Below are 13,377 nucleotides of genomic sequence, written 5' to 3'. Positions count from 1 at the left end.
CACCCCGAGCTCTCCTCCTCTGCAGGGAAGCCCAGGCCCAGGAGGAGACCTGACAAAGCGCGCGTCGCCTCCCACCCCCCACCCCAACGCTTCATCAGAGAAGTCCGGGCAGTTGTACTCCCTGCCCTGGGTCTGCCATCGAGAAGGGGTGGAGGGCCCGCTGCCACTCAGCCTCTGAATTCCAAGAGACTACCGCCCCACACCCTGCCTCCCTGCTCCCTCTCACCTGCAAATGCAGTTCCTACCCCACAGCTTAACCTCGTGGGCAGCTGTCCCCTTCCCTCTGTCCTTTCTCTCCTGGCCTGAGGTCCTATCCACTTCCTTCCCCAGGACTCCTAGGACCCTGTTGCCAGTTGAATGGTTTCTGTCACCTGGAATGGGCATGAGCCAAGGCCTGGGCACCTGGATGATGGGGACTGAGCAGGGGCTATGTGTAGCCTGCCTGTTCCAGGCAGTGGGCACGTGGCAGCTGCCAGGGCACTTGGATGGAAGGTTTGCGATGCAGGGTCTGATAACCAAAGGCAGTGAGGGGCCCAGAGGCTGGGTTAGATGCTGGCCTTTCAGAGGGATGGGATTCCAGCTTAAGCCATTCCTGGTGTCCCACCCAGAATGGGTCCCAGGAGCTATGACGCTTCCTGCCCAGCTGCTGGCCTCTGTATGACTGGATGTTGGCTACTCAGAGCCCTTCCCTCCTGGGCAGAGCATTGGGATTGGACATAACCTCACCCAACAGCCCTGGCCAAAATGGGGCCGCACGCCTGGACGTGTCAGCTGCACTCTCCCGAGGCAGCTTTGAACCCAGCTGTGGGTCTTGGGTCCAGCTAGTTCCCAGTAACAGTGGTTTGCCGGCCGTGACAGGTAGCACTGAGACCCAGGGAGATGCGAGCCCACCATTGGTCTCATTCCTCTGCACTGGGTTGGAACCAGAGGGACATTGGTGGTGGTGCCAGGAAGGTATGAGGAGGACGGATCCCAGAGACAAAGATGCTTTCACCTGCCAGCTATTTGGCGACCACTTACTCTGTGCTGGATGGAGTAGTTAACTGAACAGATAAGGCCCAGCCGTCCAGGAGCTGAGGTTCTGGGTGTGTATGAAGAAGACAGAGCGGCCAAGTAATAAATGGACAGGTGAAGGAACAAGGAAATTCCACAGTGATTGTGTGATGAAGACAGTAGAGCTGGAGGCTGTGAGGGCCGGTGGCAGGTTGGCCGCTTTGGCCAGGAGGGTCAGAGAAGGCCTCTCTCTGAGACCTGACTGAGGCCATGGGATGAGCCTTGTGACTCTCAGAGGGAAGAATGTTGCAGGTAGGGGAACAGCAAGTGCGGTGGCCCTGGGTAGTCAAGAAGCTGGCATGTTGAGGAAGGAAAAGAAGAGTGTGGCGGGGCCACTGAGATGGGGAGATGAGGTTGAAGGGTGGCCGGGCTGCAGAGAGAACAGGGTTGCTGGTTCTAGAGTTCGAGGGACTGTGGTTGTTGAGATGTTCCCTCTTCCCACCCTTCCTCTGTGCCCAGTAGAGTGTTTGATCTGTCTTTGCCATCCACTATGGCAAGACCTGCAGCGTTTTGGGTAGTGGCCCCTTGTAGGGACTGGGAGGGGCTCCTTGCCAGCCCCCGATAACAGTCACCCTGGGTGATGGGAAATGTCCCTGGTGCTGGCAAGAATCCTGCTGATAGGATCTCCACCATGGGGTGGGGATAGGTAGACAATGGGCAGGTAGGGCTGTCCCTGTAGCCCTGATAAGATCAGATCTGTCATGGGGTGGGGAGCCCAGTGAGGCAGGCTGCCGCTCCCACTCAGTCATTGGCTGCCAGATGCAGCCAGTAGGGTTTATTCTGGAGCCAAAGCCTCCAGGCAGAATCCCGGTGCTCAGAGCTGCCTCATGGGGCAGGTGGGCAGGTGTGCTCTCCCACCTGCCCCTCTGCTGGTACTGGGAGCCTCCCTCCCCAGGACACCTGCCCTTCCTGGGGAGGGAGGCATTTCTGAGCCTGGTTCGCTCCATGGGGAAGCCAGTGGTCTCTGGTTGAGTAGCTGTGTTTATGGCAGGCTGGAGGGGCAGTGGGGGCCCCAGGCTCCCCACTGCAGCATGGGGGGCTGCTAGGCACCCTGCTTGGTTCCTCTGGCTGCTCTGAGCTGAGCTCATGGGCTCATGTCCAGTGCTGGGGAAAGGCCTGGAGACCTGGGGACCTCTCATATTAGCGGACATCCTCTGTCCAGTGGCCTGAGAGGCCAGAACTGATGGTGGCCCAGGAGCTAGTGGCACTAGGGGCATGTTGGTCCCAGGAGCAAGTGAAACAGGGACTGCCTCGGCTCAATTCCTCGCTACTGAGCCCCACTGTCCTCCCCTTTTGGGCCTCCACAGCCTCAACCTGTGGGCCCCCTCTCTTGCAGCCCCTCTAGGGGGGTACCTGGGTCCTCAGTTCCCCTCACACCTTGATGCCATTGCCCCTCACATTTGTGTGGCCGCCCGCCTGTGGATCCTCCCCTTGCCCTGCCTGCCCCTTCCCCCTTAGCTGTGCCTTTTTGGGTCCCAGTCCGTGCCTTGTCTCTGGCAAAGTTCACTAGGGACTGAGTGTGGCCGGGAGTCTCTGTGCCTCTGGGCCTGAGTGAGCTGCCAGGCCCTTTGCCTCCCGGGCTGTCGCTGTCTCGCTGGTTTATTTCTGTGGGGCTAATTCTAGGGGTGGAGTATGGGGAGAGGAAGGGCCTGTGGGCAGGGACACTCCTAAGAGCTTGGAGGCCACAGTCATTCCTGGTGTCACTGGAAAGTGGCTGATGGAGGGGGAAGGAGTAGGCCTGCATTGGACAGGGGGAAGGCTGGGGGATTTCCAGCCCCTGGGAAGGGGGGACAGATACATGACCAGGCAGCAGCTAGAAAAACAAAACTGTCCTTGGAGTTTTCAAGCAGAATGCTGGGTCCATAATGGCCAGGCAGGTATATGCTCCTGTGCCCAGAATTTGGGGTACACTGCCTCCTGGATTCATTTCCTCATTTAAAATAGGTGGATTTACCCCTAGTATTTTTTTTTTAACCAGTGGGGAAACTAAGGCACAGAGAAGTTAAGGGTTTGCCCTGGATTCACACTCTACAGGCTGCACCTGTGTTGCCCGTCCATGTGGCCTCCTGGCTGTGCCCTGATGAACCCTGAGGTGGGCTGCGTGTTGTAGGTGTGTTCTGAAAGGGACTTCCATCTTTGGGTCCAGCCTGCTGTCACCTTGGGGTGAACCTCATAACAAGGCAGTCTCAGAGGCAGAAGGTGGAGACAGAGTTGGGAAAACTGACCTGTTGCTGGCTGCCAGGGCCCAGGTGCCATGGAGCTTTTGGGGGTCAGTGCTAGGGAGAGGACCCCACGCCTAACCTTATAGGAGGGAAGCAGGCCACTTGGTATGAGAGGGTCTTGGACCCCAGGGGGCTGGGATAGAGGTAGGAATGGTATGAAGGGGTACTGAGGTGGGCCTTCAGGGTGAAAGTGGGAATGGGGGTGTGCCAGCCTCTCTGCCTCTCCCCTTGTTGGTGTATGCCCTTTGGGGTAGCCCCATCTGTTCCTTGTTAGGGACTCAACAAACAAGCCTCCAGGAGATTAATTAATGTCAAGCTGCTGGCAGATCCCACAGCATGCCTACCCCAAGGCCCCATCCTGGCAACCTAGATGCCTAACTGACCCCCAAAATGCTGCTCCCTTCCAATTCAGCGATCCTGGAGACACAGGGGTGGTGAGGGGCCCGTCCCCAAGGCTGGATGGTACAGGGGGCTTAGGTGGTAGCAGAGATGGCTGTAGGACATTCCACCCCCAGACCCACCTCCATCACAGCTACCCTGGCATTTCTCATCCACCCTTGGCTATGCCCTTCACATACTGTGTGACCTTAGCTATGTTGCTTCCCCTCTCTGGGCAGCTTTCTTTTCACCATCTGTACAGTGCGGGTGTTGGTCTAGGTCATCACTGGGCACCCTGAGTCTTTGTTGCCCTTCCTTCTGCCTGTTTCTGCAGTGACCCCTCATGCCCACCCCCCCACCCCCCGCATTCCCACTCCATATTGACTTCCTCTTGGTCCCCTGCCTCCCTCTGGGCTTCCTTCCCTGCTCTTGTCCCAGGTGATTGCTAGTTCTCCCTGTAATTAACCCCACCTGTGCCCAGGACAAGACAGCCTGCTTGGCCAGCCCCTACTGGGCCCAGGCCCTGCCCCCACAGGCCCACCCAGTCTTCCCAGCACCAGGGCCAGGGAGACGTCTGCTTCCACAGTGGCCACCTCCCGCTGGCCCAGCACATTCCTCAGGCTTATCTGCTACCCGCCCTGTTGGACTCTGCCCTCCCATCCAGGAAGCAGTAGCCAGAGGAGCTGCCAAAGAGTTCCAGGGACTGGGGGCAGGGGCCAGGGCCAGAGTGGGCTTCAGGCGGATGCCTCAGGCAGAGGCTGCAGAGACCTAGATATCGGGCGGGGTGGGGCAGAGGGAGTCTGCTACAGCTGACAAGGCAAGTTGTCTTTAACCTTGGGGACCGTGGGGTTCACTCAGACATTACAGTCCATGCCATCTCCTAGGACACTCTGGGAAGTGTCTCCCCGGGTGGCTTATGTGCAAAGGAGGGGGCCTTGCCCTGGCCAGGTTGCCCTAAGTCTGCCCCAAAGTTGTCGTAGTCAATAAAGCTGCCAGGGCCCCACAGCTGAGGGGCAGCAACTCTACCACAGCCCAGACCTCCGGCCACCTCCCTTCCTCTGCCCCCACCTCCACTGTGATAGCCCCGGCCAGTCCTCCCAGGAAGGGGTTAACCGCCAGCCGTGAGGGAGGGGGACTGGGCTGGACCATTTTCCTCCTCTGCTGCCTCCACCTCGGCGCCTCCACCTCGGTGTTCCTGAATGGTGCTGTCGTCCTGGGGTGGGAAGGAAAGGGAAGGCAGGAGGGCCGGCGGAGGGAGGGAAGAAGGGAGGAGTGTGGGAAGAGGAAGGAAAAAAAGAGATCGAGACAGCGAGGGCAAGAGAAAGATGTCACTGTCTCCAAGCTCCCTGTCATTTTTATTTCCAGCAGGCACCGGGCGCAGGAGCTGCTAGAACAATGCTGAGGCAGGCGAGGTGAGCAGCAGCCCAGCCAGCGTGGCCCCGACGGAGCGTCTCGAACAGGTGATCGGAGAAGCTGAGAACCCGAGGCCACCTGGGCCTCCCTCCCCTCGCCTCTGCCAGCCCGGCGGCGCCCCAGAGACGGCGGGGAACCATGGCGACCAATTTCAGCGACATAGTCAAGCAAGGCTATGTGAAGATGAAGAGCAGGAAGCTGGGGGTGAGCAGCCCTCTGAGGGACCCCGCCAAGGGATGGGTGCGGAGGACTTGGACTGGAGGCTCGGGGGGCGGGGTGCACAGTGCCTGCCTGCTGCTGCACATGGTACGTTTGTGGTCTTGAGCCTGGCATGTGCCTGCCTGCTGCAGCCCCCGCCCCAGTCCTGCCGGCTGGCTGGCATCCCAGCAGCTGGGCCAGTGGTGGCGGCAGCGGCCGGTGGGCAGGCGGCTTCCCTGCTATTGTTGGAGTTGTTGCCACAGCAGCAGCAGCAGGAACGGCTGGAAATGCTGGGCTGTGTCTGAGCTGAGAACCAGCTTCTCACTTCCCTTTGCCTCCTGGCTGCTTTTCTCCCCTCCCCTCCTCTCCCCTCCCCTCCTCTCTGCACCCCTCCCCTGCGCTCCCCTCCCTTCACCTCTTTTAAGTACATCATCATTTCTTCTTAATTTCAGTGGCTTCTATGCACAGATAGCTTTCTTCATTTATTTTTGGTTGTTGGTTTTAATGTTACAGCTGTGTGCGAGGAGGAGAGTGGTTGATTATTGGGGGAGGCAGGGCCGTGCGGGGTGTCGACACCGACATTTGTGTGGTTTATGAGTAAGAACTTGGGGTGGAAAGCCTGGTGCTCTGACATCTGTATGGTTTATGAATGAAAACTTGGGGTGAGATGCCCAGTGTGCTGGGACAGGCTACTTTCCTCTGAGTTGCCGGCTGGCAGCTCCCGGTAGTGTTTGGCCCAAGCTGGGGCTTAGAGGGGCTTTGGAGCTGAGGCCTCAGACATATCTCTGCTGGGCGTGCACCTCTCCCACCCCTGTAGGCCCCCTACTGGTGAAGACCCCCCAGAAGGCATGAGCAGGGGCCCCAGGGACCAACTTACTGATTTTGGTGAGTTTGTCCCAGAGTTCCCTTTGTTCCCCATTGACCCTCACCCCCCATCTCCACAGCCTGCAGGGCTCCGCAGCTACCCCCTCTCCAATACTGAGGAAAGCCTGGTGACCAAGGTGGCCCAGTCTAGATTTTTCACCCTGGACTCTTGCCCCTCCTCCTCCCATCCCCCATTGCCTTGATAGGGAGGTGGGGTGGGGTCAGACTGCCCGAGTGGCCTTGAGGAAGATGAGGCAGAAGAAGCAGGCTCCGAGGCTGCTACCCTGCCTGGATGCCAGACAGCAGAGCTGGCCTTGGAGAGGTGTGGCTCTGGCCCCTGAGGACTGTGCTCTGTCCCGGTGGAAGGCAGCGACCTGCACGATGGAGCTGCGCAGTTGACATCTCACCTCGGTTTGAATTTGTAGCCAGCTGAGTGGAGACTGGGCCCTGGTGGCCACCGGCCCACTTTACTCTTCCCCTGAGAGGGATGTAGCACCCTGACTTGGTGCACAGAACACAGGGAGGCTGCGGCCAAGGTGGGGAGGCTGAGGGAGCAGGGCCCAGCTTCTAGCATCACTTCTCATTCCTACCACCCTGGACTGAGCAGGTTCCCAGGGGTCAGCTGGCTGAGGCCCTGGGTAGGGCAGAACTTGCCAGAAAGGAGGAAGCCACAGGGCCAGTCACAGACCTGTTCCGTGAGGAGACCTGAGAACTCAAGTGCCCTCAAGCAGGCATAGCCAGGGGTAGGGGTTGGGAGCTGGGGTGAGGCCTGTTTGAGGCATCTCTCCTGGGAATTCAGCCTTCTTCTGCAGACCTGAGCCCCATTTTCTAAGGTAGGGGGTTTTGGTTACCCGAAGGCAGCTGTTCTTGTCTTAGCTCACAGAGGGGAGGAGGAAGGACTGAAAGTGATGAGCCCAGCTTCTTACCTGCCAAGACCTTCCTCCCAAGGCAGAACTGTGTCAGTGTTTCTGACCAAAGACTTGTGAGAAGTGGGGAAGGAGGGCTCTTGAGCATGGCAGCTCCCTGAGGCTGTGCCAGTGTGTATTCTGTAACCAGGCAATCGGGGTGCTCAGGCCCCCAGGCCTTCTGCCCTGATGTGGAAGCTTCTTGGAGCCCAACCTGGAGCATGTCTGAATGGTCAGCAGTCATTCATTCATTCATTTGCTGTCCCTTCATATAGTCATTCATTTGTTCAGCAAGCTTTGTTAAGGAGGCTACCTGGACGTGAGTTAGGATTCTGAGAATTAGACCTTTTTTTTCTGCTTTAGAGCAGCTGCCCAGCCAAGGCCTGCTGTGGAAAGGCCAGGGGCTGAGCCAGGGTCAAGGGCAGACAGGCCCCCTGGGGTCCCAGACAGGAGTCAGAGATGGCCTTGTTGAGTGGCTTCTTGGGATAGGGACTGCCTAGACCCACTGTGCCCGGGACTCCACTTTCCCAGGGCCTGGTGCGTGCCTGGCAGAGCAGGGCTGAGGCGGGGGCAGGGATTTGGAGCTGTGGTCCAGAGGCCCCTCTCAACTCCTGCTCTGGTCTGGGCCTGCCCCTGAGCCTCCTACTGTTTGCCAGGGAGAGGCACGCTTTAGCTAGCCTGGAGGCTTCTGGGGGACAGACTCTGCAAGGCTTCTGCAGCATCCACTGAAGGGAGTAGATACACCCCAGCCACGTACTTCAGGCTGGAAGAGAGCCTGAGGCCTGAGGGCGGGAGCCTGGAAGGTCGTCAGGCACAGCACCAGGTGTCCGACAAGCCCATCTGCCCCTCTAGCCCTGGAGAACAGCCATCTCTGCTTGGCCCCTTGGCCCTCGGGAGGAGTCTATGAAGCTACGGAGAAGTTAGGTGGCTCAAGGCACCGGGTCATTGGCTGCAGTTGAGGCAGGAGGAACTGAGCTAGGTAGACCTCGGGGTCTGAGGGTGAGCCCAGGTTCTTGGCTCTGTCCCTTGACCTCCTGAAGCCTCTAGTTTCCCACCTGGTGCAGGGAAATAAGCCTGCGCCCTACACTCCAGGCTGGTAAGCGAACAAGAGGGTGGATGAAGCTTGTGGACGAGCCCTCCCCTGGCTCTGAGAACAAGAGCCATGGTCATGGGGATTCCAGGTGGAGTGGGCAAGAGGCTGGTCCCTGTCCCTGGGAGACTAGCTCTGTTGTGGCTAGCACTGCTGCGGCCGAGGGGTGTGATTGTCAGCTCTGGAGCAGCCTGTTTAGAATGCCAGCCCCACTGTTTATTAGCTGATACTTATTTGGCGCTTCTGTTTCCCCATCTATCAAGTAGTGGTCCTGACGATTAATTATAAAAGTGCTAATAATGAAATGTGCAAACGGAAATCACTCAGTAAATGAGTCGATTGTGCTCAGAGTACATGGTAACTCAGGAGAGCACAGCTTTTCAGGGCCAGCCAAAAAACAACTGCCCTTTCATTTTGAGGAGGGGCCTCTCTCCCAGGGAAGTGTCCTGCTCACATCTGCCACCTCCAGGTTTTCTCCTGGGCTGGGCCTCCTGGGTGGGCTGCCCTCTATGGCAGCAGGGGTAACTGCAGGGCCCTGTTGGCTGGCTGGGAGTGGCCCAGTGAGGCCTGATGCCCCTGCCTTTTTGCCCTACAGATCTACAGGCGGTGCTGGCTGGTGTTCCGGAAGTCCTCCAGCAAGGGGCCCCAGCGGCTGGAGAAGTATCCGGATGAGAAGTCAGTGTGCCTCCGGGGCTGCCCCAAGGTTAGGGGCCCCGGACCCTACATCCCTCAGCTTCTAGGCAAAGATGATTTACTGAGTCCTGGGAACCAAGAGCACCCTCCTGGGAGTGGCAGAGCTGTGGGGGATGCAGAGGGAGGTGCTTGAGTGTGGCTGAGTCCCTTGTGGATGCTGTCCCAGGTGACCGAGATCAGCAATGTCAAGTGTGTCACGCGGCTCCCCAAGGAGACCAAGCGGCAGGCAGTGGCCATCATCTTCACCGATGACTCGGCACGCACCTTCACTTGTGACTCAGGTGAGTAGCCAGGGACCCAGCCCTCCGCCCACCTACCCCCACCAGGCACGGTGTTTATTTCTAGTGGGTCACTGGGTAGGGGGTTAGGACTGGCCTTGGTTAGGGATGGTGGTGTGTGTGTGTGTGTCTGTGTGTGGAGAGGCAGGAAGATGCTTTTGAGGTAACAGCCCCTGGGACTGAGGGGGTGATGGGCAGGCAGAATCCATTGGCCTTGCCCTCCCTGCCTTGTATGTTGGGATAACTCAGGCTGAGGCAGGGGCGGGTCTCTGGTGGGCTGTTGGGGACCAGCCAACCGCATGACGAGGTACCATTTTCTCCAGAGCTGGAGGCGGAGGAGTGGTACAAGACACTATCTGTGGAGTGTCTAGGGTCACGGCTCAATGACATTAGTTTGGGGGAGCCTGACCTCTTGGCCCCAGGGGTGCAATGTGAACAGACAGGTGAGACCTGATAACTGGAACTAGGGGTGGAGGCAGGGGGGAAGGAGAGGAGGAAGAGGAAGGGGGTGGGAAAGGGAGGGAGGGGGAGGAGCATGAGGAGAGGGAAGGGGAAAGGAAGAGGAAAGGAGGGAGGGGAGGGGGTGTGGAAGGGGTGGGGAGGAGGCTCACCTGTTCCCGCCCACGCCCACACCAGATCGCTTTAGCGTCTTCCTGTTGCCCTGCCCCAACCTGGACGTGTATGGCGAGTGCAAGCTGCAGATCACCCATGAAAACATCTACCTCTGGGACATACACAACCCCCGCGTGAAACTTGTGTCATGGCCCCTCTGCTCGCTGCGCCGCTATGGCCGGGACGCCACACGCTTTACCTTCGAGGCTGGCCGGTAAGAGCCTCTGACCTAGTACCCCTGACCCACCATGGTCATGATGGTGGCTGCCACTCACTCTGCAGGCACTAGGCTAGGAACTTAATTTATCTGCAGAGCAATCTCAAACCAAAACCAGACCCACCACCATCACATCCATTTCAATGCAGTCATCCTGTAGAATGTTGTAGAACAGCCCCATAGGGGTTCCAAGGCTGTAAATCTTTATGGAAGCAGACCACCTCATCTTTCTCCCATGGAGCAGCTGGTGGTTTCAAACCACTGACCTCTTGGTCAGCAGCTAAATGCCTAACCACTGCACCACCAGAGATCCCAGAGCAATTCAAAGGGAACACATTATTCCAGTGTTACAAAGAAACGGAGGCTCAGAGAAGTTGCCCACCGCAGGTGAGTGAAGCTTGTTTACCAACAACCGTCAGCCTGCCTGGGCTCAGGTGCCGGCACCAACACTCCAAGCTCTGTGACTGTGGGCCTGAGTCTGTTCCCTCATCTGTCAGATGCAGGATAATGAAAGTCCCTATCAGAATTATGGTGAGGATCGGGTATCCCATAGCTTGAATTCTGGAGCTGGCTTGCCTAGATTTAAACCCCATATAATCCTCAGAATAACCCTGGTTAATGTATGTAGCCTCTGTGTTTCCTCATGTGTAAAATGGCTGAAGAAAACTCACACTAACGAGGAAACCTCTGGAGTGCACAGAGAGGAGGGCGGTGGTGGAGACAGCAGAGCCGGTTAGTGCCTGGAAAGCATTCCACCCACTACGTGGCACACAGAAAGTGCTCAGGAGGTTGGCACCGTGTGGTCAGACTCCCGGAGGACCACCCGTTATCCCAGGGACCTGGCGCTACATCAGGGCTGGGGCACCGAAGAGCCTGACCAAGCACCTGTGTGTGCATTGCGGGTCCCCCCCACCTTGCTCTCTTGTGTCTTTGTCCCCAGGATGTGTGATGCTGGGGAAGGGCTCTACACCTTCCAGACGCAAGAGGGGGAACAGATTTACCAGCGGGTCCACAGTGCCACCCTGGCCATCGCCGAGCAGCACAAGCGAGTCCTGCTTGAAATGGAGAAGAACGTGAGGGTGAGACTGGGCATTTCAGTCCAGGGTACGGGGAGGCCAGGGGCAGGGAGGCCCCTGAGCTCATGGGAGGGACCCCGTCTCTGCCCACAGCTGCTGAACAAGGGCACAGAACATTACTCGTATCCCTGCACACCCACTACCATGCTGCCCCGCAGCGCCTACTGGCACCACATCACAGGCTCCCAGAACATCGCTGAGGCCTCCAGTTATGCAGGTGAGTTGCAGTCATGGCCCACAGGGTGGCATGTGGAGGACGAGGCCATCTGGCTAGGAGTCTTCAGACCCGGATGTGAGTCTTGAGCCTGCCTTATGCCCACAGGTGAGGGATATGGGGCAGCCCAGGCCAGCTCAGAAACAGACCTCCTCAACAAATTCATCCTGTTAAAGCCAAAGCCTAACCAGGGGGACAGCTGTGAGGCCAAGACCCCATCCCAGTGACAGCGAAGCCGGCGTACACAGACGACTGCTGGGGCTGTTGCAGGGCTGGCTGCAGTGACTGGACAGTCTCAAGAGGTTGCTGGCCAAGAGCCTGGCAAAAGGGAGCAACTGTCCCTTGCCCCCAAGGGTGAGGCTGGACCAAGGCACAGGGCTGGCCACACCACTTGAGCATGTGTGAGGGGCTGGAGCTACCATGGGACTAGATACTGTAATGATTTTAATATATATGGCTTATGACATATTCTATACTGAGACCTCCCCCTTTCCCTCTCCCGCCCTCCCTGCCATCACATCCACATTTTTAATCCCATGACAAGGCCACAGTCGAGGCTGGTTTGGAGTGAGGGCAGCTGTCCCGTCCTCCATGGTATAGCCCTCCTGCTGCCAGGCTTGCTTGAGCTGCCAGGCCCAGAGGGGGCAAGCAGAACTCGATGCTGGCACTGACTACCTGATTTTTCTAAGCAGCCCAGGGGCTGAGACAGCAGGTGGCTTCTCTATTCCTCTGGGCCCAGAGGCAACAAAGTCCTCAACTTCCACTGTGCCACCTGGCAGCCGTTTTAAACTGAGGTGACATCTCAGGTGAAAATCTGGTTTTAAGATGTCATTTTCCCACGGCTTGCTTCCTGTCTAATGGGCTCGGATGCCCTGGGGGTCGGGGTGCTGGTTACCTCAGCCACGTGGAGGATCGGAGGGTGGCCACTTCCGAGCCCTCTCCTGGTCCCGGGCCAGGCCAGGAGGGGGGGCTGCAGCAGGACTGCCATGGGGAGAGCCCCTGCTGCCCTTCTCAGACCAGGGTGGGCAGTGCCCCAGCAGAAGGTCCCTCTGCCATGTGGCCACCCCGTGGCCAGCCTAAAGCACTCAGAAAGCCAGGCTTCCCCTCCCCCCACGGTGCTGAGGCTCCCTGCTGAAATGCAATTAAAGCAATTGATTTTCTAGTGCTGGTATTTATTGACTACCGTGCAGAAGGGCTATCTTTCTATCCACATCAAACCTTTGGTTGCGTGGTGGTTTTTTTTTTTTTTTAATACTTTTGGGGGTTCTGATTCGTGCTAGTAGATCTTCTTGTAAATAACTGCTGCCGGCGCTGTGGCAGGTGGCCCCTCCCACCTGAGCTTTGAAGCCAGGGAGGTGGCCACTGCCAACCCTGCTCTGAACCTGACCCAGGGCAGGAGCGCCAGAGGAGTAAGCCAGCCTGAAGAAGGGCGCTCAGGTCCCAAGGCCTTGGGGAAGGAGGCAGAGCTGGCTGGCTCAGCTAGTGGCACGATGACGCATGAAGGAGATGATGTTGTGCTCTTTATTGCCAAGAATAAAAACTTTTAAAAAGACAACTACTGTTCATCAATAAATACCTGGTCCTTTCTGTACTCTATCACTGGCAGCCTAATTAACTGCTTTGGGTATGTTCCTACCTGGGGACAGTGCTCAGGGGTCAAGGCGAAATGAAATAGGGTTGGGAGCACCTTGTTCCTGCCACCCCAATGGCATGGCCAGGCTGCTGGCAGTGAAGGTGTTTATAACCAAGAGCTTGGAAGTGAAATTGGTTTATTTGTGTGGAGGAGGGACAACCAGGTGCTCACACTGTTCCCACAGTTACTTCTCAAATAAAGAACTTGGGGGTTTGAGTGAGGTGCCAGTAGGCTGGGCCTGGGTTCATAATCTGGCCGAGTGAGCGTTCTGGTACTCACTCCTAACATCTGAAACCTAAGGGCCAAGTGGGAACTGGACAGACAGGGTTTCCAGTGAAGAGCTAGGCTGACTGGAGAAAAAGAGAAGTCCAGCTCGGTGGTCTCAGCAGGGAAGCTTGACCCCTGGGGCACATCAAGAAATGAGGTGGAAGAGATGTTTTGGTTTCTGGGTAGAACGACTGGCACTTAGCAGGGACTAGGATGCTAAAATGTCCAGTTAAGGACTGCCCTGCTCAAATACTGGCAGCATCC

General features: G+C 57.6%; 1 protein-coding gene across 1 annotated transcript; it reads left to right on the top strand.

The window, feature by feature from the left end:
* Nucleotides 1-5,204: 5,204 nt before the first annotated feature.
* On the top strand, nt 5,205-11,440 carry DOK4 (docking protein 4). The gene is made up of 8 exons (XM_007947476.2): nt 5,205-5,270; nt 8,719-8,826; nt 8,983-9,097; nt 9,418-9,537; nt 9,731-9,920; nt 10,864-11,002; nt 11,093-11,216; nt 11,322-11,440. The coding sequence occupies exons 1-8, from the start codon at nt 5,205-5,207 to the stop codon at nt 11,438-11,440; spliced, it is 981 nt and encodes a 326-aa protein (XP_007945667.1).
* The last annotated feature ends 1,937 nt before the right edge of the window (nt 11,441-13,377 follow it).

Source organism: Orycteropus afer, unplaced genomic scaffold, assembly GCF_000298275.1.
Source record: "Orycteropus afer afer isolate SDZICR_OR568_19922 unplaced genomic scaffold, OryAfe1.0 scaffold00009, whole genome shotgun sequence".
In the NCBI taxonomy this organism is placed as follows: Eukaryota; Metazoa; Chordata; class Mammalia; order Tubulidentata; family Orycteropodidae; genus Orycteropus; species Orycteropus afer.
The sequence above is the reverse complement of the archived record's forward strand: the minus strand, read 5'-3'. Positions and strand labels throughout refer to the sequence as shown.

Bases quoted from the DNA above. Each gene is read 5' to 3' on its own strand.
- DOK4 (XM_007947476.2), top strand. From the start codon at position 5,205: ATGGCGACCAATTTCAGCGACATAGTCAAGCAAGGCTATGTGAAGATG. The intron at 9,098-9,417 runs GTGAGTAGCCAG...CATTTTCTCCAG, and splicing joins CACCTTCACTTGTGACTCAG to AGCTGGAGGCGGAGGAGTGG. The intron at 11,217-11,321 runs GTGAGTTGCAGT...TTATGCCCACAG, and splicing joins TGAGGCCTCCAGTTATGCAG to GTGAGGGATATGGGGCAGCC.